The following is a 27527-nucleotide window of genomic DNA, read 5'->3' as shown; positions in this document are numbered from 1 at the left end:
CCTTAAAATTTGGACTAAAAATGTGCCAGCTAACTGTAAGGATATGTATCAGACATATCTTTCCATTGATTTTATAGGAAGTTGAAAGTTAACTCATATTCGTGAATATAGGCATGTTTTCTAGTGGAGGCTGACTAGAACATTGAAACATACGTTCTATATCTTGAAAATATTGATGGTATGCTAAAATATAGCAGCTTAAAAGAAATCAGGAAATGAAAGTTTGACCAGGTTGTGTCCTCCGTACCAAGTGCTGTAAATGTAACAATATACACATTTAAAAACAATGGCAAAATTCTGTATCTACTGGAATATTATATTTCCTTGCTTTGCTTTTAAACTCCCATTTTGTAACCTGTGTAATTCTTTTAGGGAAAGTGTTACATTTCAGTGTATTAAGCAAGTTTTAACTTAAAATATGGAGAACTTTAAACTCTTGGGGAAATTTCCCAGTAATTTCTTATGAAAGCTTAATTCAACTCTTCTATCTTCAGTTCATATTTGAAAATCTTTAAATAACGTGCTTTGCTAAATATCTGTGCTACAGATATTTAAATGTATATTTGACTTGAAACTTAAAGGGGTTTTAAAATTCAGATTATTTGAGAACATCCTTCAGTTGAAGATGGCTTAAGGAAGTATTTAAATGCATTTAAGTGAGCACAAATAGCAACATCATTTTAATGCAGATGTGTTAACAATAGATGTTGTAATAAGAAGCTGCAAATGTTAACAAGCAACTTACAAACTTGCAAAATCTATTCATATTCAAGAAACAAGTTGTTCAGAATACACACATTAGTTACAAAAATGCAGGAGAGGGTCATACTGGTGTGTCTGACACTGCTGAAGATTAGATAGCTAAGAAAAGCCAAAAAATAACCTCAAAGTGAAGGCACCAGAGAAGACTGTACAGTCCAAGAAGACTGTACAGTCCAGGTCCATTACTGAATACAGAAATTGACAGTAGTGAATCAAGGGACACAAGCAATAAACAAAAGGAAAAGTCCTGCAGAAATGGAAGAAATGGAAGAAGTTGAGCAGCATCTCAAAAAAAGGATGCTAAGCAATGAAAAAAAAGGATTACAAAGAGAAGGAAGTACAACAATCATGGGGCTTCAGCTAGGAAGTTAAAAGAGAAAGATCACATTCAGGAGTTAGGAATGTTGGATAAACCTAAGGAAGTGGTTCTTATCATTGAAAAGACTCCAAAACTTGAAATTTATCCTGAGCATGCAAACAAGCAGTATTCTTCTACACATATTGATGAGGAGTCAACATCATTGTTATCTGGTAAAACCCAGCAAAGGCCAACAACAGCGAGAGCAAACAGAAGACTGGAGGTTTTGCGTGTTCCTTTTTGTTTGCATGTATGTTTGTGGGTTTTTGTTTGTCTTTTTGTTTGTTTGTTGGTTGGTTTGTTTATTAAAGCAGGATAAATTGATGGAAAATCCAATTCCATTTACAGTTAAGATTTATTTTTTAAGAATGATAATTAAAAATTGCAGTATCAGTTTTAAGCATATTCATTATCCTTGGAGACCTGTCTGTTGTTTGTTGGGCAGAACTAATCCTGAACTGGAGGAGGAGCACAGGAGACCAACTCTGAAAGTTAGCTCCTGTTCTCCTGTATGAGGTGAGGCAGACTGAAGTGTTCTGCACTTGCATCCTGTTTACCTGTTTATCCTTGACGATCTTTCTACTTGCCTGTCAGTTAATTAAATTCCAGTTTAATCCTGACCCTGAGGAAATTCAGGGTCCAAATGAACTGTGAGCATGCTTCTCAGTGGGAAGCGTGAATCAGACTAGGGAGGTCTGAATCTGTCTCTCTGCATTTGACACACTGAGAAGTGGCCCATGCAACCTAACTGGTGTTGCTGGTGAATACAGATTTAGACCTTGTGCTGGTTTGAGAATCATCGGCTAGCCCCAGAAAGCTGCCTGCTGATGTCAGTTAAGGACTGTGAAAGCTCCATGGGGTTTTCTGTCTCTGTGTGCAAGTATTCTCTCTATCCAGATTACACTTGCTGCTGAGTCATTTTAGATATAGCATACTATAATGCTGGCAAGGAGGTACTATTCTTTGGAGACTCAAAACCTTTTCTGAGCAGAAGGAAGCTTACCATAGCATTCATGGGTCAGCCTGATGCCAGAAACACAAAGTGCTGGAACATGCCGCTGACAAATAAGTATCTCTTCCAATTCCTGCAGGTTTAGTAGTACTAGGTTTTCCAGGGATGCCCTTCTTTTAGGGTGTCTTTAACTGTCCATGTAGTAACAGCTTAGATGGGCCTTTCTGGAGGACTTATCTGGCCCACTAATCTAGTGATGAACTAGGACATACTCAAAAGCGAGCAACAGTCAAGTGCAAACTGTTTGCATTAAGGCTACTGGCACATTTATGTATTGCACATGAGGCAAATGAGCAGTGAATGTGGTGCATATTTATGTGTGTGAGGACCTTTCCTAGGAAGTATGAAGGCAGCCAGTGTGCTCTGAAGGATTCTAGGCTTAAGTGGATTTGTCTCAGTTGGATCAGGGACCACAGTTTGTTCCTTGATGTGAATGATAATGTAAGTACCAAGATACTATAAATTACTATGGCCATGATCTTATTGGCTTTTTAATTAGCAGCATAGCTTCATTTTGGACAATAGTTTAAAAATACTATTTCTTTCCAAACTGTTCCATAATGCTAGAAAAAATTGTACTGAGAGTAGATCTGATTGTTTATCACATTTCTCCTTAAAACATCAAGAACAATTATTACCCAAGTTGTTAAATACACAAAAAGATTCATCCCAACTGAATTCAGAAAAACAAGAGAAAATTGCTGCATCTGTGCTCCAGTTCTTTGGCTTTCACAGGACTGATTCATACAATAATTTGAATATCAAGTTATCAAAATTAATTATAAAGAGGGATAACATTATAATCCACTTGCTGCAGATGGAATCTGTGATTACAAAGAGGTAGTGACTTTGCCAGGAACTCATAGGTGGTACTTTAAGTTCTGCTACAAAAGTACATTATGTCAGTATAATTTACAGCACCTCTAATGATTGTTCTGAGGTATGTCAGCATTCAGTGTTTTATTTCTATCTTCTCTGTCTGAATAGAAAGCCTTGTATTTCAGTCATGTAGACTCTAAATCTGTCCAGCCTTCAAACAGGTTTCCATCTATTCTTGAAAAAGTGCTTTTGAAGGAGGATGGGATGGAATGGGATGGGATACTTGTGCTTGTCATTTTCCAAAGAAAAGTCATGCATTTCTAAGACTCTAAGAGTCAGCCATAATATGTGTCTTTGGCTTTCAGCAAATAGAAACTCAATAGAGAAAAACCTGATCAAATTACTTAGTTGAGTCCAGCTACTTCAAGATAGATGTATATTGCTGTTGTTTTTTAATCTGAAGGCGCTAGAAGCTAGGGTTTTCAGCATGCCTTGGAGACTAGTCAGAGTTCAGTGCAGTACTAAAAAGAAGAACCAGCAGACTTTTAAAAAAAATATAGGTAATTTCAGACTGCAGCCACATAAATTGTTGCAGTAGTGCAACTGAGAGGGCAGTGGACTGTGGTTTGCTGGAGGGAATACTGCCCAGGAATGTGGTATGCTAGAAACTTTTAAAATAAATTTTGATACCCAATAAAATACACCAGTGAACCGCAGTCCAAATAAAAATAGATGATGTTTAGAAGAAATAAGTTTAATTTTTGAAGTACTTATTTGTTGATCACCATAGTAACTGCAAATTTATATCTCATTTTGTCCATTCCAATCTTTTGTGAACCTAATATAGCAGTAAAATATTTCAGAAGAAACAGATGCAAATGAGGGACAGAGTTATTCAATTTTCTTATACACTGGGTAGGTGAATTTAATAATTATTTATTACTACAGTATTGCTTTGTCAGTGTTCTGTATCTGTTAGCAATTGACAACATGACTTCATTCAGTGAGAAAACTGTATGGTAACCTGAACTGCAGCTGTTTAAACCTGGAGAAGTTGATTGCAGAAGAAGGGATTCTTTAGTTTTCTTACCTGCCCTATTCTTTTTTCAGTTTTGTGAGATCACCAGCATTGTGAAGTATTTCACTTTAATATTTCTCATTGTTTTGAGGATGAAAATACAAACATAAAGGAACTGAGCCAAGATAAAAAGGTGAAACAGAGTGCTTCCTCTATTGCCAAAGTAATCTGCTGGCTCTTGGCTACTCATAGTTCCCGTGTTTGAATATATTAATGAGTTTTTCTTCCTTAAACTGTAGCAAAGCAGATAAGCCTTTCATAAATTAATGTATAGCAGGTGGACACAGCATGTTTGACTTTTGGGGACTTTTGTGTAGAAAGATTTTCTATCTTGGACTTCATCATTTCTTCTACATGACAGTAGCACAGATTGTAGTGGAATATATTTTTGAGTGTTATGTTTACATTACAGTATTTTATTTGAGAACAATCTACAACAATTTAATGAGGTAAGGAGGTAAAAACGTAACACAGAAATTGGAATATATAAAATATACCATAAAAGTGTTAAAATATAGCCAATAACATATTTTGAAATAAAATACTTAAATTGTTGCTAGCCATGTAGAAATGGTGAATGATTCTAAATGGTTTTATGGCAGCACCAGCAATATGCAGCAAACCTGTAGCATCTGGTTTTCTTTGTACATTGGAATATGATGCAGTCTTTCCAGCACTAGCACTATTGTGTGAGAGATTTCTTCTTTGTCCAGCACTCTTCCCATAGTTCAGCAATTCAAAATACATGCCTTCTAAGACCCCCCACAAAGATAATATGTATCATCTTGTAGTTTTACAAATATTGAAGAATAATTTTTTTTTTTTAAACTGTCAGCTGCCAGAACCACATTTTCTGTGTCAGTCTTTCTTGAATGACTAGTTCATGTCTCTTTAATTGATAAATACTGGAATTTGCTGGACTGTCATGAGAAGTAAGACCTGGCCCTGCTAAGGTTTCTAATACAATTCCTGAAACAACTGTCAGTCTTACATGCTTGTTGCTTACATGCTCCAAAGTATGTCAACATAAGCGTATTTTTGAACTCAACAAATCAATGAAATCATCTTCTTTGATGTTTAGCCAGGAGAACTGGAGCTTGTCCATGGGTGTTTACAGTCTTTTATACAGAAAAGAACCTTGTTCAGATGGTATTTCCATATTGGTAATTAGTTTACTTCTTAAGCTTTTGTAAACTTTGTCATCCCTGTCCCCTGAGCCTTCTGGTTTTGCTTCTGTAGAAAGAGATGATAACAATTCTCATGTCTTCATGACACCTTTGTGTGGTTGGATATATATTCTCATCTTGCAAGTAAATTTGCTACTAAGTAATAAAACTTAAAGGCTTGGGTTTAGATAAATGCATAACAAAAGACATATGATAAGTATTAATCCTTTTTTGATCTTTAGATTAATGATAAACAAAAAGCTGAATGTGTTTTATGCGAGCTATTTTACAGCTTCATTACATTAACACGAGAGTATGCAGTGGCTTTAATATAAATGATACAAGGCTGTAATGTATTATCTACTTATATATAAGATATTATAGTCCAAAAAGATCATAGTGTTAAATATAGAACAGAATAGACCATAGTTATAAAGTAAAATATGTTACTTTGTTTCAGCATCCTAGATTAAGGCCTATGTATTTTCCTAAATTAATGTTTTGCTTTTGTCATATTCCCAATGAGATAAAACTTCTATTAAATGGCAAAAAACTTTCATTAGTAAGTCAAGTGAGTAAAATGCAACAAATATCAAGACCTTCAGCAGCAGAAGCTGGTCTGAAAACTGGTAAGTGGGTATCTAATTGTGTAGGGAGCTGGTAAGAGAACATTAAACATTTCCAAAAAAGTTGACTGTTTGCCCTCAGTGAAGTGCTTTTTTTCCTCTTTTGTCTATCTTGTTTGTTGGTTTTTTTTTTCCCAACTGCCTCCAAAAGTTAAGCAACTCCAGAAAATTTTAAGTTTGTGCCAGTTCCTCATCTATCTCTATAAAATGGCTAATAAAGATGATATACTAAAGGACGGGGTAAAGATATTTTGCAGCAAAACCTAAAATCTTCATGTGGGGACGAAGCGACCTACATCTGTGCTATGTATGTGCTTTCCAAAGTAGACCAAAATGCTTGTGTCTGGACTGGTATGTACCTTGTCATCTTCATTGAATGAAACTGCATGGAATGCCCATGCCTGCAGCCAAAAATGCAATAAAGACTAATTCTTAAGAGTTACAAAAAGTTTACTTCACTCTCATTAGAAAACACTGTGTGCCAGTTTCTGGAGGAAAAAAATTAGACACTGTTTAGATGTTTTCTCTATTGAACATCTTTCTGAGTAGCTTTTATCTTTATGAAGAAAACAGTTGAGCTTTTGCACAGTATGCGTGCTAAGCTGTCATCAGATACAGGAGATGTGAAAGATAAAGCTTTTGAAACTAGTAAAATAGAAGTACTGGTAAATGCAGACTAAATGTAGATAGAGATCTGTATTCTATTAATGAGGTCCCTGTTTAATTTACTCTTAACACCTCATATGCACTTACTAAATAAGTGCTACTGCTGTAGCAACTTCCATTCTCAAGATAAGGAAACAGACATTAGTGAAAGGTACTGGAGACATCATGGAAAGTAGAATTATTTTAAGAGGAATTTAAATGCAGATAGGCTAAAAGACTTTACATTATTTGATATATAGATGACAGACTGTCAAACATACTAAACAAGACTGGGAATACTGGCAGAATGTAAAAAGTATAAATAAGCATAAAGCTTAATAAAATGTTATGAGGGAACCTCAGAGCTATACAGAAGAACAGGAAGAATATTTATCCACAAATGGATAAAGTTATGCATGAGCTAATATATCCTGCCAAGAGATTCAGTACCACTGTTGCTGGTATTTCACTAGTGCTAACTGACTTCTATCAATACCCAGATGATTTAAAACTAGCTCAGATATTTCAACTTGTTAATTAGGTAGGGTATACCTAAGACAGGAATTAATTAAACAATTAAGATGTAGATTTATACGTGACATGGACATTTAAAAGCAATACTGAAAAATGGTAATTTGATGTCAAAGAGAACAAGGGAGATGGTGGAAGAATTCAGATGTGACAGTGTTGAGGTGAGGGTGTTATATGAACAAATTGAGATTTTTTTATAAGGGTTTTTATAACATTTTATAAGGAATAAAAGCAGGCCACTTCTGTTTGGAAAAATGGAGAAAGAAGGTATTGAATAGAGCAGGATCCCAAAATGGCATGTGGGCTTTTTTTTTTATTAAGATGAGGGGGAGGATAAACTTTGAAAGTATCCTGAGATTACACACCTGATGATCCAGAAAGTTTTGGAAAGTAAAGATATGGCAAGTTTTTGAACAGAAAGATAGTAGCTATTTTTCACAAGTTTAGTTAAAACTGATAAAAACTTGAAATGACGTAATTTGAGAGGCCAGATGGAAAATATTACTAGAAGAACAATTAATGATGCTGATCTTGATTTGTTAGTCATCAGCATGGAGATGATAACTGAAGATGTGTCAGCTGATGAAATTGCTTGGAGAGAGAACATAATGTAAGATGAGCAAAAGGCTATAGGCACTGCCCTGGGGAATAATGAGAGAGTGGGAAAAGAGTAAAAAGGCTCATAAAAAAGCTCATGAAAAGATGAACTGGAAGAACATTCTTGAAAAGAATTGGAGAAGAAAAAATTATCTTCAAGCCTAGTGGGTGTAAAATGCCAAGAAGGCATAAATGATCGATGGCATCAAAAATAAGAAGAAGGCAGAAGAGAAAGAAAAGAGAGATGGGAGATGAAGGACAGTGAGATTATGTATGACAGGGAACAGCAAGAGTAGGCTGCTCCACAAGGGAAGACCATCTGAGAGATGATGATGACAGCGAGATAGTCAGGGCAGTATCTTCCCTTTCAAGGGCACAATCGTGCAGCAGTTGGGCAAGGCAAGCAGAGTTGGTCTGGTTATGGTAGCTAGGATCACCTAACAGTCCAGATCACAAGGTAAGTACAAAATAATGAGAGATAATCTGAAGTCAGGTCAGCATGTTAGGGTCAGAATCAGGGCTGGTGACAGCAAGCAGGTTCAGCCAGCCTTTCAGTGATTGTAAGGCAAATCTGTAATGACAAGGCAAGTCAAAAGTCAAGATAGGAAATCCAAGTCAGCAGGTTCAGATCAGTGAGGACATGGCCAGGAAAGGGCATGCTTACAGCATAGCTCAGTCAAGGGCCTGAAAGTTCGCACAGCTCCCCAGGTAGAGAGAAGAGACGCTCTTCTCACAGCTTACTCTCACATAGCTCTTTGCACAGCAGTCTTCTCCCTGGGTTGCCAAGCTGCATCATGCCAGAGTTGTCCTTGACCACAGGTGGCTGAGCCCCTAGGAGGGTTGCCTCAGGTGATTCACTATATTTAATGACTTCTGGTTGACTCCACTGCAGTTAATGAGAATTTTCTGGTTGGTTTAATTAAGGTCAGGAAAGTCCTGTGTCTGACCATAACTTGTTCTTCCTATTGTAAAGTGTAGAATAGGAAAATAAGATACTATGATCCAGAGACTGGAATGAGAATCACAGTTACATTGTGGTACGAACAAGATGATCTTTGTTTTGAAGGACTTAAATCTAAAATATAATACTTTCAGGAGGTCAGGGTTAACAAGATATTAAAAATGTCATTGTTTTTCATTCCCTATGCACTTTTGAATTTTGGTATTATTTATATGTGGGCAAATGACAATGGTTTCCTTTCAAGGTTTAGAAATTTATTTTAAACATTACGGTATAGGCTAGTAATTTATTTTATCATGGATATAATTTCCAACATGAAGTAACTTTTTAGCTCAAGATCCATCTGATAGGATTTAGTTTTTTTTAAAAATATATAGGTTTCCAGCTAATGGCTGATATTTTGCACCTATTGCAGATAACAAACTAAATGAGTTACCGAACCAGAGAAGGCTTCTTGCAATTGTGGAATCAAACCTGGAAGACTAGCAGGAAACACTGGCTTTGGCAGCAAGCCAAACAGGCAGCACAAATGATAAATACACAGCTGAAGTCTGATACCATGTTATTTATTCACCAGCAGTTTTGTGTATCCATAGAGTTGAATCACAGAGACATTCGTATCTTCCAGGAGTAAGAGTACAGGGCTGGCTTTTTGTAAACGTGGAAATAATTTTAGCAAATTTTCATGTTTAGAATTCTTTTGCCTGAGACTTATGTAAAAATAAGAAGTTGAAGGTACTATCTATTTTAACATAGGTGATAATGGTCACTGACTGAAGTTCTGACACTGGGGAGTGGTATTTAAAGTTGACTGAGTGCTACTTAGGTACTTTTAAATCAAATACATTTTAAATGACTCATAACTCAAGAGTGTAATAGTTGGATCTGCATAAAGATATACTTCTGATCTATGTCTGCAATACTAGGTTGTCACTAGAATTGGAATATATTAATAGAAAGCTGTAAGTTCCAGCAGGCAGGAATTACTTGGTTTTATTCTTTAAGCTGTGCAGAAAGAGTCTGTTACATATTTGCATTATATCTTATGTGACAGTACATAACAGTGTATAGAATGTTTTAATTCTTCAATTTAAACATTTTTAAAACAACTTGAGTAATTGCTGTGCTTAATATTTAGCATATTTTATTTACTATGAGAATGCAAAGGCAACTTCTCAATAATAAATACTGTAGCTTGAATCAAAAACTGTTGTAAAACTTCAAATTGACTAGCATATATGTCATTTTCTATAGACAGGAAAGGATATGAGCTAAAAAGGATTTTAGCTGCAAGTCTGGAAGGTGAAGTGAAAGACCTGCAGCAAAAGGAGACTTACGTAGCAGATCAGTTAAGCATACGTGGTTCGGAGGGTGAGTCCCTATGTGTACATTCATCTGTATGTACAGACAGTAAAAATTCTGTCTTTGATAGTCAGTCCTATAATGAACACTTAAATATATATATATATGCTAAACTGAAAATATGTATTGTTATTTGTGTCTGATTTGGAATATGTTAGATGATGCTATTTCTTAGTCATAGAGAAAAGTGAACAAATGTTCTGAACTGATGTATACTCTGTGAAAGACAATTAGCCTTATGAGTATTCTGCCCTATCAAAATAGGCAAACAAATCAGGAGATTGTATATTCTTTTTTGACAGATATCTCAGTCTGCTTCTGCCAAATTCAGTACTTAATTAAATGACCTGAAAAATATAGTTTATGATCTAAATATATATTTAAGTAATTTTAACACTTTAGTTTACCTGAAAGTTTTCAGTAAGTTTTAAAATATGATTTCGTGATTTTGCAGCCAAGTTCCTTGAAGACCTATGCTCTAAAGCACAAAAGGCAGAGCTAATTTATGTAGACTTGTGTTCTTTTTGCTGTAGCCATTGTTCTGTTATACCCTTGTGGCTCTACTGAAGCTGCAGAATACTTCTTATACGGTGTATTCATCTAGTCAATTCAGCTGCAGCTCTCTTGGTTTTACAAGCCTCTGAAAAACAGTGTTATAGTTTGAAGTGTCAGCTAGAATATGTTTTATATCTAAGTACAACTCTTGATAGCTGTCTGCCATTGTTATGTGGCTAGTGAAATTTTAATACATACACTTAATATGAAAATTTAATGATAAAAGATATTAATAAGAAATTGTTTTGGTATAAAATTGTTGATAGACTATAAATTCTGAGAATATATCTGGAAATTATTTAAACTTTGAAAAAACTTTCTAAAAGCAGGAAAAACTTGTTCAGAAAGGTTTTTTTTTGTACTAATTTCTGTCAGATTTTCAGGTTTTATTAAACACTAAGGGAACTGATGGGATATTTCAGAAAATGGGAATAAATCATTAAGCTTTTTAGATGGAAATTTTTGTACTACAAGGGTATAGGTAGTGTTCCAGTCTGCATCACATATTTGCAAGCTGAAGACTGTCTCAAAGGTACTGAATAAATGAGCTGATCAGGAGCTGTTTGGACAGTTAATATTAGTTTATAGTCATTCTTGAAACAGTGGAAAATTTCCAGAAAGCTGTAGTGGAGTTACTGCTATGCTAGTGTTTTCAAAGGATATATGGGATAATATTGGATAGAGGCATTTAGCAGGGCAATATTAACAGAAAACTAAGGGAAGGAAACGTAACTGATGTGACTCATTTTATGGCAGAGAAGTTTCAAACCAAATTTTTTGAGCAGTGTTGAGGCTACCTTATTTATTAATAGCAGCTAGAATAGCTGAGACCTACAAGTCACCAGAGTTTTTCAGAAGGAGATTTTCATTACAAAATTAGATAAATATGGAATTAAGTGTCCTGTCAAATGTATTCCAGCTGAATGCTTGTCAGCTTTGTGATGTGTTCCTCACTAATGTAAAATGAAAGCAGGTTGTTATTTTCATTTTAATTTTCTATCCCAAAGGAATCAATTGAACAAAACGTGATGACCAGTGTTATACAGGAGATTGAATTTAGTGCAAAGGTCAGACCTTACCTGCTGTGGCACTTAAGACAGGATGTTTCATGAAGAACTGAGGTGCCCAAGTCAACAAGAGCAGTAGGGCAGGAGCTGCGTTAAATGACCTTGTTGCAGAGTATCATGCCTTCCCCATTTTCAGCTGTCCAAAAGATTTCTAGCTTTCTGACTGCACAGTGACCCAGTTTCAACTAGGAACGGAATCTGATAAAGCTCTGTTATTCACTGGTGTTCTTGAACCACCGAACTGTATTATACTTGCCCACACCCAGGGAGGGCTTAGTGCTCTGGAACCTGTGTAGGTGAAGATGCCATTGAAGTGCCAATGAAAGTCAATAGTTGACAAAAAATTTTATTGCTAATATTTTTTACTTGTCGATGGTAAGTACTGCTTCAAACAGGAGCACAGAATGGTTTGGAGAGTAAACTGGTTTGGACTAAAACACCAGTTCTTATAGAAAACTTTATGCATTTGGTTGTTTCCAAGTTATAGGTGGTTTTGAAAATTCCAGACTCTATAAACTACATCCAAATGCCTAGATTTTCTGTTGTGGTAATAAAATTCACACACCGTGTAAAAGAACATAATGCGAAGGAGCAGACTGGTGGTGTCTTCCTAGGCATATAATGCTAAGTGCATATTTTTTTCTCATGTATTGGACTGAAGTGAGGTGTCCCTTTCTGCCAGGCATCTCTTCTGCATCGGCTCCCAGATCTCTTGAGATACACTGATTTTCCTGCTGCTTTTTTGAGAGATTTATGGAAAAAGTGGTCTAATTTTACATCAGCGGAGAGTCTTGAAATAAATTTGTTGCTTCCTGTTCTCAGCAGAATGAAGTTTTGATGTAGCCATTGCTGTGACACAATGTAGCAGGCCAGACAACCTTACTGAAATGAATCTATTATTTCTTTTGAATCAGATTTTAAAACAGTAAATGTGATTTACTGCTAATTATTGCTACAACCTTTTTTTCTTGTGATAGAAAAGAAAATGCAGGAGGGAAAAGAAAAAAGCTTTTGTTTACTAGCTTGGAATCAAACTGGAAAAGTCTGCAACAGGCCCTTGCAGCTAGCCAATTTGTGGCATGAATGATGGATACTAAAGAATATAAAGGTTTCTAACCTTCCTGGATCAGATTGAAAGTTCGTATAATCCAGTGCTCTCTCTCCATCTGTGTTTAAAAGCAGATGTGTAGAGAGCAGTGTATAATTCTTCCTAGAATATTCTCCAATTTCAAATTAATCCATATTTGCTATGCTCTGTAGCTAATCTCTCTTGATGAATTCTCTTTTGATGAATTTATTTATTCATTTTAAATCCATAGCATCCACAGTATGTCAAAGTATTCTACAGCTTAATTATGGTTATGAGAAGAAGTACTTTATGTTTATTCTGAGCTTGAAATTATCTTTGTCTGATAACTCTTTGGTCTTCCCCTGTTCACCTTCTCCATTGCCTCTCATGAGAGGTCACTATGATATCCTCATTTAGTTGTCTTTTCCAGGCTGAAAATCCTTTTGTATTTAGTCATTCCCTGTATAGACTGGAATACAACTTTTAAATTTGGCATCCTCCTCAGTATTTTTTCCAGTTTTATTGTATCTTTGCTGAGAAGGCTGAGACTGAAGCAATATTCACGATTTAGTCACATCACTCCTTTTCTTTTTTAGATTTTGTCAAGTTTTTCTGGTTTGCTTTTTACTCTTTTTCTAGTAATCCCTGATTATTCTAGATGTTTTATTGACTGCTGCTGAACATTATGCTGATGCTCTGTACCTTATTTCCTGAGTAGACTACAGGTAGTTCAGCTATTGTCAGTAAATACAGATACAATTGATTTTTACCATTTTCTTTCATTTAAATGTATGAATGATTTTCCGAGGGGACAGCAGTGGATGTTATCTTGACTTTAGTATGGCTTCTGAGACTGTTTCTCATATCATCATTGTAGACAGGGTGGTGAACTATATGTAGACAAGTGAACAGTGAAGTGGATTGAAAGCTGACTGAACAGCTGGGCTGAGGTGGTTGCGATCAGTGGTACAAAGTCTAGTTGGAGGCCAGTCAACAGCGGTGTATCCCAGGGTTTGATATCGGGCCCTTTACGGTTTAACATCTTCTATAATGACCTGGATGAAGGGTAAGAGTGCACCCTCAGCAAGTTTGCAGTTGATACAAAATTGTGAGGAGGGGCTGGTACAGTGTGGTTGTGCTGAAATACAGAGGGACGTGGCCAGACTGGGAATTGGGCAGAGAGGACCCTCATGACATTCAGTGAAGAGAAGTGCCAAGACTTGCACCTGGGGAGGAATAACCCCATGCACCAGCACATACTGGGGTCCAACCATCGGGAAAGCAGCTCTGTAGAGGAGGACCTTGTTGGTTCTGGGCTGTGTTATGAGGAGCACTGCTAGCAGGTTGAAGACTCCATCAATAACAACTCTCAGATTAGAAAACTGGTAATTAAATCCTATGCTATATTTTCTATCTTCTGCTTTAATAGTTATCCATTATTTTGAAGACTTTTCTCACATTCTCTGGAAGTTTCTTTAAGGGTCTGATGAAAAGCATTGTTGAAAAGCTTTGTAACTCCAGTTATATGATATTATCTCTGTGTATGTTACTGACTCCCTCAAAGAAGTTTAGATTTGTGAGATGTGACTTCCTTCAGCCCATGTTGATTCTTCCATGATGTGATCTACTTACCCTGTCCACAACATCTGTATAACTCTTCTGTATTTTATTTTTTTTTTAACTTCCAGAAAGCCTCTTAAAAATTGAGACTATGTATGTTAGCCTTTTTCCATTCATATAGCAATGAGATCTGGCACTCATCCTTCAATTCCTTTAGCCTTCTTAAATGATTAACACTGGCTCTTGGCAGTTTGCTGCAATTGCTTTTGTTGATTTATCTCTAGAATATTTTGACACTTTAGTTTGAATGGTTTCTCTGGTATTTGCCCCAGATGGGGATTTGAATGTGGCTAGCTCATGAAACTCCTTTCCAGTAAACATAGATGCAAAGACTGAATTTACATATCCTGTTTCTCTGTTCCAGCTGTCCTTATATCTCAGTTTCAGGCTTCTTGTTCCAGTGTATTTATTAGTTTTTATGCCTTCCATGAAGCGCTAAATCCTCTTTAGCCTACTTTTAATGTTTAACTTTCTGTTCTTTTTTATTTTCTTCATTTAAATGCAATTTATCTTTTTCAAGGACACCTTCTTACTTTGATCAGCTTCTTTCACTGTTTATTCAGTCCTTCTCCTGTCTGATCTAAGTCTTTCTTGAACAGGCTCTGTGGTGCCCAAGAATAATTTCGTCCCTCCCTCCAAACGCCGCTGCTCCTTTGAGTTTATTTTTTATATTTCCCTTCTTGAAATTAAGCATTACTATAGTAGATGGCTTGACTTTTATCAGTCTTGCAATTATAATATCCTATCAATTATCATCCTTTCAGAGTTTCTGATGCACCTATTATGCTATGTCAGCAACCTTATTAAAAAAAACCAGGCACTCTACTCCTTACCCCTTCTTATTTCTTAGATTATTACTTGTGCAGAAGAATAAATGCATTTGATCTGAATTACTGGATTTTGATGCCCTTTTTTTTTATACAGGACTCTGAAGTAGGCCTTGATCCTGAGTCTATAATCCTTATTCAGAAGAAAACCCATGACCATGTGATTGATTATTCTTAGGGCTGTGCTTTGGATAGGAAATATTCCTAGAACAAAATCTATGATGCTTCTGACACAGACTTATTTTTTCTTTTTTTTACATGTCTGGACCCTGTGCTAACATAAAATATAAATACTATAATAGATAAAAAGAAGTAGTTTTTTCATTTCCAGTTTTTTTTTTACAGCACATAATTACTTTATCTAATGAACTACAATGGCTTGATTAATCTATATTGACTGTTCTGTATTGCCATGATATTGTTATTGAGGAAATACAAACAATTCTTTTCCATGTTCTGTATCTTGGTTTTCATTTTAAAGAGCTGTTCTGTAAGTTTTTTCTGAGATATACACCAAAATCATTCACTTTCTATAGGAGAACTCATCATGAACACATGAGGGAAGGAGAAATTTTGATTGCTGAAATGGAAGAAAATCTGAAGAGCTTGCAAAAAGTTGAGAATGCGACAAGATGCCATTTAATCACAGATTCATCCGTAACTGTGAAGTAGATAACTTCGTAAAAGGATATGAAAGCAAACATGTAGCTGGAGGAGTGTGAGTGACTTACGGAAGACAGGCGGACTTCCCTCTCTTTCACACATGCCCTGGCTCTTCCTTCCCCTGCCTACCCTTCCGCTGTGCACTGCTTCCATACTTCAGGCATTCTCCTCATCATTCACTTTCGTTCCTCGCTCTGGAACTTTGCTTCCTGACATTCACTCCATTACAAAGAAACACTGGCTAACACACCTCACTGCCAGCTGTGCCTGCACTAGCTCATCCTCTCCTTTGGTACACCATGTCCTCAGGAAGCAGAGAGCAAAGGAAAAAGCAGGCTGTGGTCTGTAGATGGGTTAGTGGCTAAGCAGAAGTATCTAGTTCATATGAAGAATAATCCATGCTTTCATCTGCAGCGTTGGCTCATTCTTCACAGTGAGGCATCCTTAATTGGTAATCAGTATCTTGGTAAGAAGATGCAGCTTGGAACTTTCAAATAGCAAAAAAAAACCCCAAAACCCCAAAACAAAACAACACCAAAACCCATATATGTAAATAACATTCAACAGTTTGCAATGCAAAACATTGCTAATGGAAGTCTTACTCTTCACATCACTTGAGAGTCAAATCAAATTTAAAGCGTGTATCAAAATCTGCTTTGGCAATCTTAATGGTGTATGTAAAATCAGGAATGGAATCAAGAGCTTGAAATTTCATGTAGCAGAGAATCGACATATATAGTATTTTAAAATCTATTGTGGATAAAAAATACTTGTTTGAGTTTTGTGTAATGCAGTGTTAAAACAAGGTGGGACAGTTCATACAGCTGTCCTGTGAAGAATAAACAAATACATTCCTGATCATTTTCCATTGGCAGTATTCAAGACTTCTTTTTTCTTTCTCTGTATTTAAGAAGCCATTTCTAACAGGTTACTGTTACTTAAAAAAAAAAAACACCTGCCTTCAACATTTAAAATTAATGTTTAACTGAAATATTCTCAAGTTATTTCAAATTATACCCTACAGTGTTTTTTCCTAGCTGCTCTTTATATATTTTAATAAGATGCAGGTTAATGCATGTATTGTCCTTAATGAACATTCTGTGTTCTGGTACTTGTATTCACAGTTGCTTATAAATATTTTCCTTCTTCTAGGTAACTGCTTTGGCAGCACCTCTAATTCTTCAGAAAGAAAAACAGAAGTGCTTGGAAAATACCCTCTTCCCTCTTAATAGTACAACTCTGTGGCTAGAGAGCATACTCTTTCACCACTTCTATTTGATCAGTACCAAAGCTTTAGTAAATAAGAGTTTTACCCCACCTCCCTGTTCACATTTTGTGCTCTGAGAATGAATTTATATTTATGATGGAAAAGAAAAAATGGTCATATTGTAGAGTAGTGCAACTGTGCAGAAAAGGAAAGAAAAACATCAGAATCCCAGGGGAAGCATATATTTATCAGTGTAGATTTCCTCACACACTGGTGCTCAAGACTGTGCTAAGAGACCATTTCAGTTTGTCTGACAGGTCTCAACTAGACTAGCTGTAGTGTTCCAGCAGCCCAGAGGCAGGTTAAGGCAAAAGGCTTAACGTGCTGTGGCAAAGGTTGTTACTTGATGCATGTTACTTGATAAAGCATGTGATTAGAGAGAGATATTTTCTTTAGGTGACTTGGATTTTTGCTGTTTCTGTTTCAATCCAGGATAAGAACCTTTGTTTTATTAACAGCCACCATAAAGCAATTCTAGCTTAGCTCTTCAGTTGCTGGATAGGAATCAGAGAAATTGACGGATTAGGGATAGCTAGACTACAGTTACATTAACTGCAACTCTTTTAAAAGAGATATACTACTGGGATCTTTTACCTGGCTTGAGTCAGATCCCAGTCTTTTGTGTCTATGCATTTGTTGTTGGTATTTTAGTATTAGTTCATTGCTTCACCAACTTGCAGAATCCAGGGGAAGTAGCTGAGGTCATTATTTATAAGGCAAGGAGGATTCACAACTACTTCTATTTTCCAGCACTTAATCATATTTGAGCTACCCCATCTCTCTTAGGTAGAGCATCCAATCCTGCTTTAGAGCAAATCGTACGTTCTGTGACACTTATAGTATCTTGGACCTGATACTGTAGGATGGCAGCTGTTCTCTCTCATTTAAGCAACTGCTCACTTGGAGATATTAAGCAGCTTCCATCTGGCTGTTAAGTGGCTACTGGAAACCCAGTTTAAACAAGGGTTTAAAAAAAGCTCTCTTCAACAGGCTACTTGAATCCAAAGCCTTCAGGAGCATCTCTGTGTAAAAGTCATCCACCAATCCACAAAAGTATTTTGAAACCAGACTCATTAAGGAAACTGCAGAACATGTAACATATAAATGAGTGGATGGAACAAGGTTAATACACACAGAGTTAAAAATTTGCTTAATTTAGGCAGAACTGGTAATGCTGTATAAGGATCAGGGTTCCCAAAGGTCAGCATCCTGCTACCTGTGTGACATGAATTCTGGTTAGTTCAGGATCACAGTGTTTTGTGAAACCTGGGGAAGACTAAGAAGTAAAAAAAACCAAAACAGATCTGAAAGGGATTTTGATACATTCTGAGACACGGATGTGGGATTTATCTTTCTAGAATACTGAATCCCAAGAGCCATAAAGGTCAGAAATTACCCCTTCTGATTAAGCTGCCTTGTCTCCAAAGAAGGGTTTTCATAGCCAATACAGAACATGGTTAGAAGAAGTTTCTGCATCTTTCCTTAACAATTGAAAATCCTGAATGTTGTTGGGGAAGCGACCAAAGTGGTAGGAAAGGTGGTAAAATATTCAAATGCCCCAATGAAAATGTCATGTCATCCTGGCCACGGTCAAGTCACAATTCTGTAAAGTCAGCATCAAGAGGAAAAGAAAACACACGTTGTACACACAGGTGCAGCCCCCAGGGTCTTACTTTGTGGTCAGGTTACATGTAATTCTCAGGCTTGTTTAGTTTCACCTGCTTGGAAAAGCAATACATGAGTGAGCATTCATGATGTAGGAACTAATTCAGAGCAGTACTGTGGTCTTTGTTAGGAAAGACAGCAGGCTAAATTACTACACAGCTTCTTCCCATCTCTGAGTTTTCTCATTTGCATTGACCATCAGAAAATGTACCTGTTGCTAAATCTGGCAGCCCAAGAGAAGTGAGGCTGCAGCAGCTCCATGTCCCCAGGTCCACACTGTAGTGAGCCTAAACATGTGCTCCCGGTAAGCACGTGCAGACACACACAAAACATGTATACAGCACACACACACAGCACTACAGAGAAAAGCCAGCACTCATGGAAATCTGAACAGGACGAATGGTTTCCTCCTCTTAGTCTTTCCAGCTGGTCAGAATGAAGGCTTGTTTGTTAGTGGGAAATAACAGACATGTCTGCAGTGCCCATCATGCCGGTGCCAGGCTGACAGCCTGTCCCACAGCTGCCCCTGGATCCCCACTCTCCCCAGTGCCACCACCCTGCCTTGAACACACCAACATATACCCAACCTCACCCTGGATCCCTTCAGTAACTGGCCTCAGACAACCAAGACGGTTTTGTAACTGCTTCTTGGATCCTCTTGTCTCCAGCTGCCCCCCCACCAGAGAGATGGAGACAGACCCCCCCGCCCCACAATCTCCAACCTCTTCTATTTTATGGAGACCAGGCTCCTGCTGCCCTCAGATGGAGGATAAAAAGGACTTTTTGAACAGATTCCCTCAGCTTCTCAGGATAACCTGAAGTACCAACAGTTTGGAAAAGAATCATACAGATTCCATGAATATACTTTAGGAATATATTTAATTACAAAGTGGTTTTGATAACCTATCTAGTACATTATACCCTTCAAAAAAATTTGGCAGACTTTCTTTTCCTACAAAATGCAGTACTCTTTCTCTGTTGTGTGTTGTGAAACAGTAGTAACAAATACACATTTATTGGAACAGTTACCAAACTACCAAACTTCCCCAGCACATATGCAAGCAGAAGTTTGAGGCTTTACATCAATAGTCACTACAGGTAACACACTACACTGGCTACATCCTGGCCTTTGTACGCTTCATACAGCAGCTAACATTTGTTACCCAAGATCCCTTCTGCTTCACTCTCCTCAGACTTCACCTAAAGGTTCTATTTGTTATTATTACAATGTTTATCACCTCTTACCCAAACAGACTCAGACCTTGGTTTTTCGAACAGTATAAACTTTCGCAAGATAAAGAGACAAGGTTTACAAGTATTTTAAGGTACTTTTATTTAATAAATAACTTCAGTAATAGCACTGTAAAAAGTGAACATCTGTTAAAATAAAAAGGCACTTAAAACAAGGATATGACTATGATGCAGTTTGAATGGTCAGAGGCAAATATACATGGCACATGTCAAGGATGCTGTGTGACTTGTCACATGACAAACTACGCAATCTTAGCTACAGGGTAAAGGCAAATTTACAGCTAAGACTGCTCACAAAAAAGGGAAAAATAAAAGCTGGTGTGATACAAAAATATTACAAAAAGAACTGCAACAAAATACGTTAAAAAGATTAGAAGGGTGACAAAGCACCAGGCTTTAAACCAAGGAAATATGACAGAATAAAGACACAGTATCAAGTAAGGCCCTTAGGTGTTTTGAGGATGTCTTGGTATGGTACTTCATGATACTGCCACCCAGGGCTTGAATTTACAAAGAAAAAACAAGCAAGTTACCAGTCAGCAACTTTTTCAGTAATGGCACGTTTTAAAGCTATTTTTTCCATCTGAACATTCTTCTCAACCCTTTCATTTTAAACCTAACCTGGCAAAAAGGAACTTACACATTAAAAATAGATATGCACACACTTTTCAGTCATTTACACTGCTCACTTCCACCTTACTCAACTTACCGTATACTTAATCATATGTCTAGCAAGTAGAAGACCAATTCACCACCAGCTCCATGCTACATAAGTTTAATTGTATCTGCAAACTCAAGCCCTGATTTCCCTGTAAAGCTAAAAAGTTTAATACTAGATGGCTAGGCAGAGCCCTCACGCCGACTGCTTGCACCATTTCCCTCCCAGGCATGCCACAGCAGGATCGCACCCTGCAGAAGACCTGGATTTGCAGCACGGGAGTGGGAAAGGCTGAAAAAGGCACCACGTGACCTCAGCTGACCAGGCTACACAGTCTCAAGTTTCTTCTTGTGAGTCAGACCTCCGGCACTGATTACTCTCATTTGCAAAAAAAAAAAACAACCAAAAAATAAAAAAAAAATTACATATGGTACATTTTCACACAGGAAAACAAACCTATATGTAACGAATTAGTAAAATCACTGCAGTTTGCCCTAAATCTATCTTACTGTGACTACAAAAATTGCTATGCTGCATACAGTGTTGTGAAGTTATACAAGCAGTGTTCATTTTCCCTCGTATTTAGGATTGACCACAGTCGTCACTGCACTCTTGTAAATAGGATTTTCACCCTAGAAAGAGAGAAATATTTATATTAACATTTAAAGAGGAAAAAAAAAAAAAGACCAAGAAGTGTAAAAATTAGCCTAAAATTAGCGTAAGAAATTACCCATTAATATTTTGTTTGTACACACAAACAGCTTAAGTCAAACTAGTTTTCCCTCTAGCAACTCGAATAAAGGCATGCTCAGCTAACAAGGCAAAGGGTTAGGGCACGATCCCATTCAGTCCATACCACAGATTTCCTTCGCAACCTCCTGTGGTCACCGCAGGGGCCTGCGACCCACCATGATATTTTTGAAGAAGAACAGAACTGTAAACAGCATTGTTTGAAACCACGGCCGACCACAGACCACATTCTGCTACAGTAAACGTTTAAACAGCTTATCTTGTAACATAATTCTAGAAAGAAAGTGGAAGGGCTTGTAGTATTTTTATAATACACATTCAATATTTACATTGAACATTCAGTACTCATCATTCTCCTTTTATTACTTCAGATCCCCCAGCCCCTGTATGTACAAAATTCACAGAGAGAACAAAAACTTCTGTACCGATGCAAATGCTGTAAATAAAACCACTACTCCTACTGATATGAGAAATGCCTACACAACAACTGCTTCTGCCTCTCTTGCTGAGATTTGAAAACCTCTAAACAAACCTCATTTTAAGCTTCCTTTCTTCCCAGGTTTCCTTTTACCTCAGTAAATCTTGCTCCGTTTATGGCATCCTTTCACACTGAAGATAAACAGCCTGGACTCAAAATTAATAGACAAATCTCAGCAGGAGAAACGGCTACTGCCAGTACTGCACCCACACAGCTGGGACCTGCAGTACTCTGTTTTTACCACCACCTGAACATCAACCTGAACAAATGTTATTTACCAGAACAAAGCTATATAGAAGTAATACCTGCAGGAATGCAGTACTGAGTGCAGTTCTGGCCATAACTGAATGAATGTGGCCTTCAGCAGCAGTAAGTGAACCTCTCTTCTGAAGTTCCCCTCAATCTGAGACGGCCTATGTGACTATATGAATTAAATTTTACTCTATTAAATCACACGGCATTTAAAATATTTCAGGTTAAACCATTTTTTCCTGGAGTCAAAGGAAATCCTCCTGCTAGACACACAAACACCACGTGTGTCTGTTTTCTCAGGGTCATAAACTTGGAAAATCAACTGGGAATACCACAGAATGTGCCTAGAGGGGACAAGGCAAGCAAGAAACCAGCTAGGTGTGAAATGTTCATATCACAACTCCTGGGAAGTTTGTTGCCTACTGTTAGCAAGACCTGGTACGTGGCAAGTAACTGGTCTACCCCAACAAACTCTTGTAGCTGCTGCTAAGGAAGACCATTTAGGTGGTGAACTGCCTTTATGCCAGGGTTCTTTTCACAGACAAAGGGCGTTTCTCCTTAAAACCAGCTTCTCTGCATGCAGAGAGCAATAAGGCACACCCAATCCTACCCAGAACAACAGAGCTCAGCCAGAACCTGGACCACTGGACAATGGAAGTCAGGGTTCTCTGTTCACTCTTCTCAAAAGCAAAGTCAATGATGTCTACTGGCTTGAGGTGAAGGAAGAACTGAGTGTCCAGTGCTGGCTGCACTTCACAAATACACAGTTAACAGCAACAGACCCTTCCTACAGTTCCCAGGCAAACTGGAGATTGACCAAAATTATATCAACTACTGGTTCAGAAAGGGATGGGGAATCAAGATTTATTTTTTAAGTAAATGGAACACAGTGCTGTGGCTACTCCTCTGCCAAAGTCATCAATGCAAAATTATTCCCCCCAGTGTTTTTAACAAATAGCTTTGCAATAGTAAGATGTAAATGAAACTAGAAAAACATCCAGGAATGAGGGATTTAATCTGAAGTAACCGAAGCATCTCATTACACCTCTAAGTTCTTGGCAATGTACATTGCTTGTTTCCTCATAAGTTTTAATGAAGAATTCTTAAAAATATAAATCATTAAAATCTGTGATGCAGAGCAAGCCCGGAAGCTCAGTAAGGTGTCTCATCTGCAGACCAGTGGTATTGCACAGCATGTCTAGGGCAACGCATTACGTAATTCTTGTCACACTGCGCTTTTAACCTTGAACATGTCACAAAACAGGCTACCCTCAGCATGTACATACAGGGAGGTGTATGTTTACATTTTCCAGGTTGTAAAGGGGAGATAATGTTTATCAGATAGTACAGGAATTCCTCAAAAGGTTAGGGCTAAAACTTGGAAATTTGCAGGATGCTGCTCATGCAATTAACTTGTGCTTGTAATCAGGTTTAAAATGCAAATTACATGGTAAGATTGCAGGTTTTATTATGATGCTTTTTTTTAAAGAAATCAGAATTCAAAACTGACATGCTTTTTATTTAGCCCTGTACTGTCCTCCCCTGTACTCACACTTCAGGTTCTCAAGAACTCAGAAGCACACAGTAGGATTTAGGTCACTGAATAAGGCATTTCCCCACGGCAGTTGAGTGTCTCAGTTCCACTACAAATAATGGAGATTTAGTCACCACACAGAGAACTGTTCAGGTTCACCCAACCTTACGTGTGATCAGCTGAATGGCTCTTGAGGCTCTACTGCCTGTAACTGCAGCACAGGTGCCCAAGGGACTTGCAATTCCTTCCCTGCGATATTCTGCTGCACAGACAACGATGGCACTAGCTTGCCCAGCCACAGACCATCAATGGGCCTCAGCGCTGGCCTCGAGAAGTCTTATGTAGATAGCTTATCGTTAATACTAACAGGGGAGTAGTAAATAAATGTCCACTAGTCCAACATGAGTCTCGCCTCACCTAGGGCCCTCACAGCTGGCACATGGTATAAACCTTGAGATTAGCAGCATTACAGATTTTTAAGTGGCCACTAAAACGTGGTATTCAGACTTCAGATCTTCAACAAATACTGCTGTTTTTAAACAAACCTATTTTCTTTATTCCACTGCAGAGGATACATTGGTTTAAGCATGCAAAGTTAAGGAAAACGTTTGCCACATGCCCCATCAACGAAAACACCATGCACACTTAAACCAAAATAAAAATCTCCAGACAGTAACTATAGAAAAGATCAAGTGAGATATATTAAAATAAAGATGGAGGCATTTTTATAAAGTACCTTCAGCAGGAAATAAAGAGCTATGTTGTTGCAATAGTATTAATTTTCAAATAGACTGGGACGTTCAGAAGGTAACAGTTCAGTCTAGTACTGCATAAAGATGAACCTATTATTTAGGATGTCTGATTAACCTTCTCATTCCTTTTTCCTCCATGGACTTACTGTTTCAACAGTCACTTATGATATCTTTATCATGGGTTTAAGTCCTAAGCCACTGTAAGAAACTATAGAGTATTTAAACTCATCACATACATTAGAATCATAGAATAGTTAGGGTTGGAAAGGACCTTAAGATCATCTAGTTCCAACCCCCTGCATGGGCAGGGACACCTCACACTTAACCATGTCACCCAAGGCTCTGTCCAACCTGGCCTTGAACACTGCCAGGGATGGTGCATTCACAACTTCCTTGGGCAACCTATTCCAGTGCCTCACCACCCTAATAGTAAAGAATTTCCTCCTTATATCCAATCTAAACTTCCCCTGTTTAAGTTTTAACCCGTTACCCCTTGTCCTATCACTACAGTCCCTAATGAAGAGTCCCTCCCCAGCATCCCTATAGCCCCCTTCAGACACTGGAAGGCTGCTATGAGGTCTCCACAGAGCCTTCTCTTTTCCAGGCTGAACAGCCCCAACTTTCTCAGCCTGTCTTCATACGGGAGGTGCTCCAGTCCCCTGATCATCCTCGTGGCCCTTCTCTGGATTTGTTCCAACAGTTCCATGTCCTTTTTATGCTGAGGACACCAGAACTGCACACAATACTCCAGGTGAGGTCTCACAAGAGCAGGGTAGAGGGGCAGGATCACCTCCTTCAACCTGCTGGTCACGCTCCTTTTGATGCAGCCCAGGATACGGTTGGCTTTCTGGGCTGTGAGTGCACACTGAAGCCAGCTCATGTTCAGTTTCTCATCAACCAATACCCCCAAGTCCTTCTCTGCAGGGCTGCTCTGAATCTCTTCTCTGCCCAACCTGTAGCTGTGCTTGGGTTTGCTCCGACCCAGGTGTAGGACCTTGCACTTGGCATGGTTAAACTTCATGAGGTTGGCATCAGCCCACCTCACAAGCGTGTCAAGGTCCCTCTGGATGGCATTCCTTCCCTCCAGGGTATCAACTGAACCACACAGCTTGGTGTCATTGGCAAACTTGCTTAGGGTGCACTCAATCCCACTGTCCATGTCAGCGACAAAGATGTTGAACAAGATCGGTCCCAACACTGATCCCTGAGGGACACCACTCGTTACTGGTCTCCAGCTGGACACTGAGCCACTGACCACAACTCTTTGTGTGCAGCCATCCAGCCAGTTCTTTATCCACCAAGCAGTCCACCTATCAAATTGATGTCTCTCCAATTTAGAGACAAGGATGTCATGTGGGACAGTGTCGAACTCTGCACAAGTCGAGGTAGATGACATCAACTGCTCTACCCCTGTCCATCAGTTCCTTAGCCCCATCATAGAAGGCCAGCAAATTGGTCAGGCAGGATTTCCCCTTAGTGAAGCCATGCTAGCTGTTACCAAGCACCTTGTTGATTTTCATGTGCCTTAGCATGCCTTCCAGGAGAATCTGCTCCAAGGTTTTGCCAGGCACAGAGGTGAGACTGACTGCTCTGTAATTACCCGGGTCATCCATTTTCCCCTTCTTGAAAATGGGGGTTATATTTCCCTTTTTCCAGTCATCGGGAGCTTCACCTGACTGCCATGATTTTTCAAATATGATGGACATTGTTCAAGAGCTGGTTCTTGCTATTTTCAGCTCTCATTAATATCAATCATTATTTTACAGTAATATAAAACGAGCCATCTGTTAACCCATAAATACTGCAGTTGCATCAGGGGACAAAGCAAAGCCAAGGTTAAGGGCAATACAGACAACAGAGGGCATCATCTACCATGACTGCGAGAGCAGAGGGAAGGAGCCAGCCTGCTGTTCAGTACACGTTCTTTTAACGGCACAAATCTAAACCAGACGGGCAGTGAAGACAGCAAGGCCCGACAGCAGTGAAAGGACACTAACAAAGTAGCTACACTGCAGGCCAAGGACAAATGGAACTTGATTCAGCCTAACTGGTATGAGCAGCAACTGCAAGGCTACTGTGGCAACAAGTCACTCACACCACCATAGAACAGGCTCAAAGAATAGTTTGGGCTGGAAGGGACCTTCAAAGTTCATCTAGTCCAACCCCCCTGCAATAAGCAGGTACATCTTCAACTAGATCTGGTTGCCCAGAACCACATCCAGCCTGGCCTTGAATGTCTCCAGGAATGGTGCATTCACCTTCTCTCTGGGCAACCTGTGCCAGTGCTTCACCACCCTCATTGTAAAAAATTGTTTCTTCATCTCCAGCCTGAACCTCCCCTCTTAGTTTAAAACCATTACCCCTCATCCTGTTGCAACAGGCCCTGCTAAAAACTCTGCACTGGTGAGGTATTTGGGCACCTGGTCCCTGGGAAGCTTCCTGGTGCTGCAGTTGACTCGCTGCAGTAACGAATCCCACATGTACATTTGACCCCTGTGGAAGAGGGGGAAGAGTCATATAAACTGCACACGGTTCATTGTGTATACGGATACACCTGGAGGGAACCTACTGCAGTGTCATTGTCTTGTAATGGGATTTCAGGTGACTTTCTTGCCTTGGCAATACAAGACAACTTGTTCTTCACCTAAATGAAAAGATACTTCAACAATCTAAAGACCCCAGAAAATCTTAGTTATAGGGGAAAGGAGGATTTTCTTTTACTTCCTGTGGGTCAGGAAGTAAATACTCATCTCCTGTTCAGTGGCCAATAAAGCTAAACCCATCTCCCTCTCTCCTCAAAGTTCTGGTATTTCTCTGAATACCAAAAATGATAAAGTCATGTTTAAAAAACACCACACTTTCCTACTTTTCATCTTCTCAGTGAAACAAAAATGCAAAGTCAGTCTCTCCAGTCAGACAAGAGGAAAGCTTTCTGCAAGTACAATTTGAGGAGAAAACAGCAGCACTATGGACAATAGATCCTTAAAGTCATGAGGCAGAGAACGAGAGCACAGAATGGGAGTTACACACTGTATGGTTTGTTAGATGCTTGTCCCGCATGCAACAAGAAGTACACAGCTAAGTGAATAGCAGAAGAGAAGGTAACAAGAGTCTTAACCAGATGGATTATGTGAAATGTTAGAAAGAAACATGAACTCCATTTCCTCCCCAGAATAATCAACTCTGAGAAGATAAATGGAAA

General features: G+C 38.4%; 1 protein-coding gene and 1 long non-coding RNA gene across 3 annotated transcripts in view; one reads left to right on the top strand and one right to left on the bottom strand.

Annotated features, from left to right (window-relative positions):
- The first annotated feature begins 1397 nt into the window (after window positions 1-1397).
- Window positions 1398-10386, top strand: LOC133276877 (uncharacterized). The gene is made up of 3 exons (XR_009746044.1): window positions 1398-2573; window positions 7541-8055; window positions 9814-10386. It is a non-coding gene; the product is annotated as an uncharacterized LOC133276877 (long non-coding RNA).
- A 9572-nt stretch (window positions 10387-19958) lies between these two features.
- ITGB1 (integrin subunit beta 1) overlaps window positions 19959-27527 on the bottom strand; it is a 47394-nt gene continuing 39825 nt past the window's right edge. For both annotated transcript variants that reach the window (XM_061468088.1, XM_061468089.1), the window contains one exon: window positions 19959-21191. Coding sequence is in view for 1 of the 2 variants with exons in the window: in XM_061468089.1 (XP_061324073.1) it covers window positions 21126-21191 (66 nt within the window). In the remaining variant the exon portion in view is untranslated. The remainder of the gene's footprint in view (window positions 21192-27527) is intronic.

Source organism: Pezoporus flaviventris, unplaced genomic scaffold (genome assembly GCF_033815535.1).
Source record: "Pezoporus flaviventris isolate CSIRO_AGI_PZ_B2104156 unplaced genomic scaffold, CSIRO_AGI_Pfla_v1 ptg000047l, whole genome shotgun sequence".
Lineage (NCBI taxonomy): Eukaryota > Metazoa > Chordata > Aves > Psittaciformes > Psittacidae > Pezoporus > Pezoporus flaviventris.
Note: the sequence above shows the minus strand (reverse complement) of the source record. Positions and strands in the feature narration are given on the sequence as shown.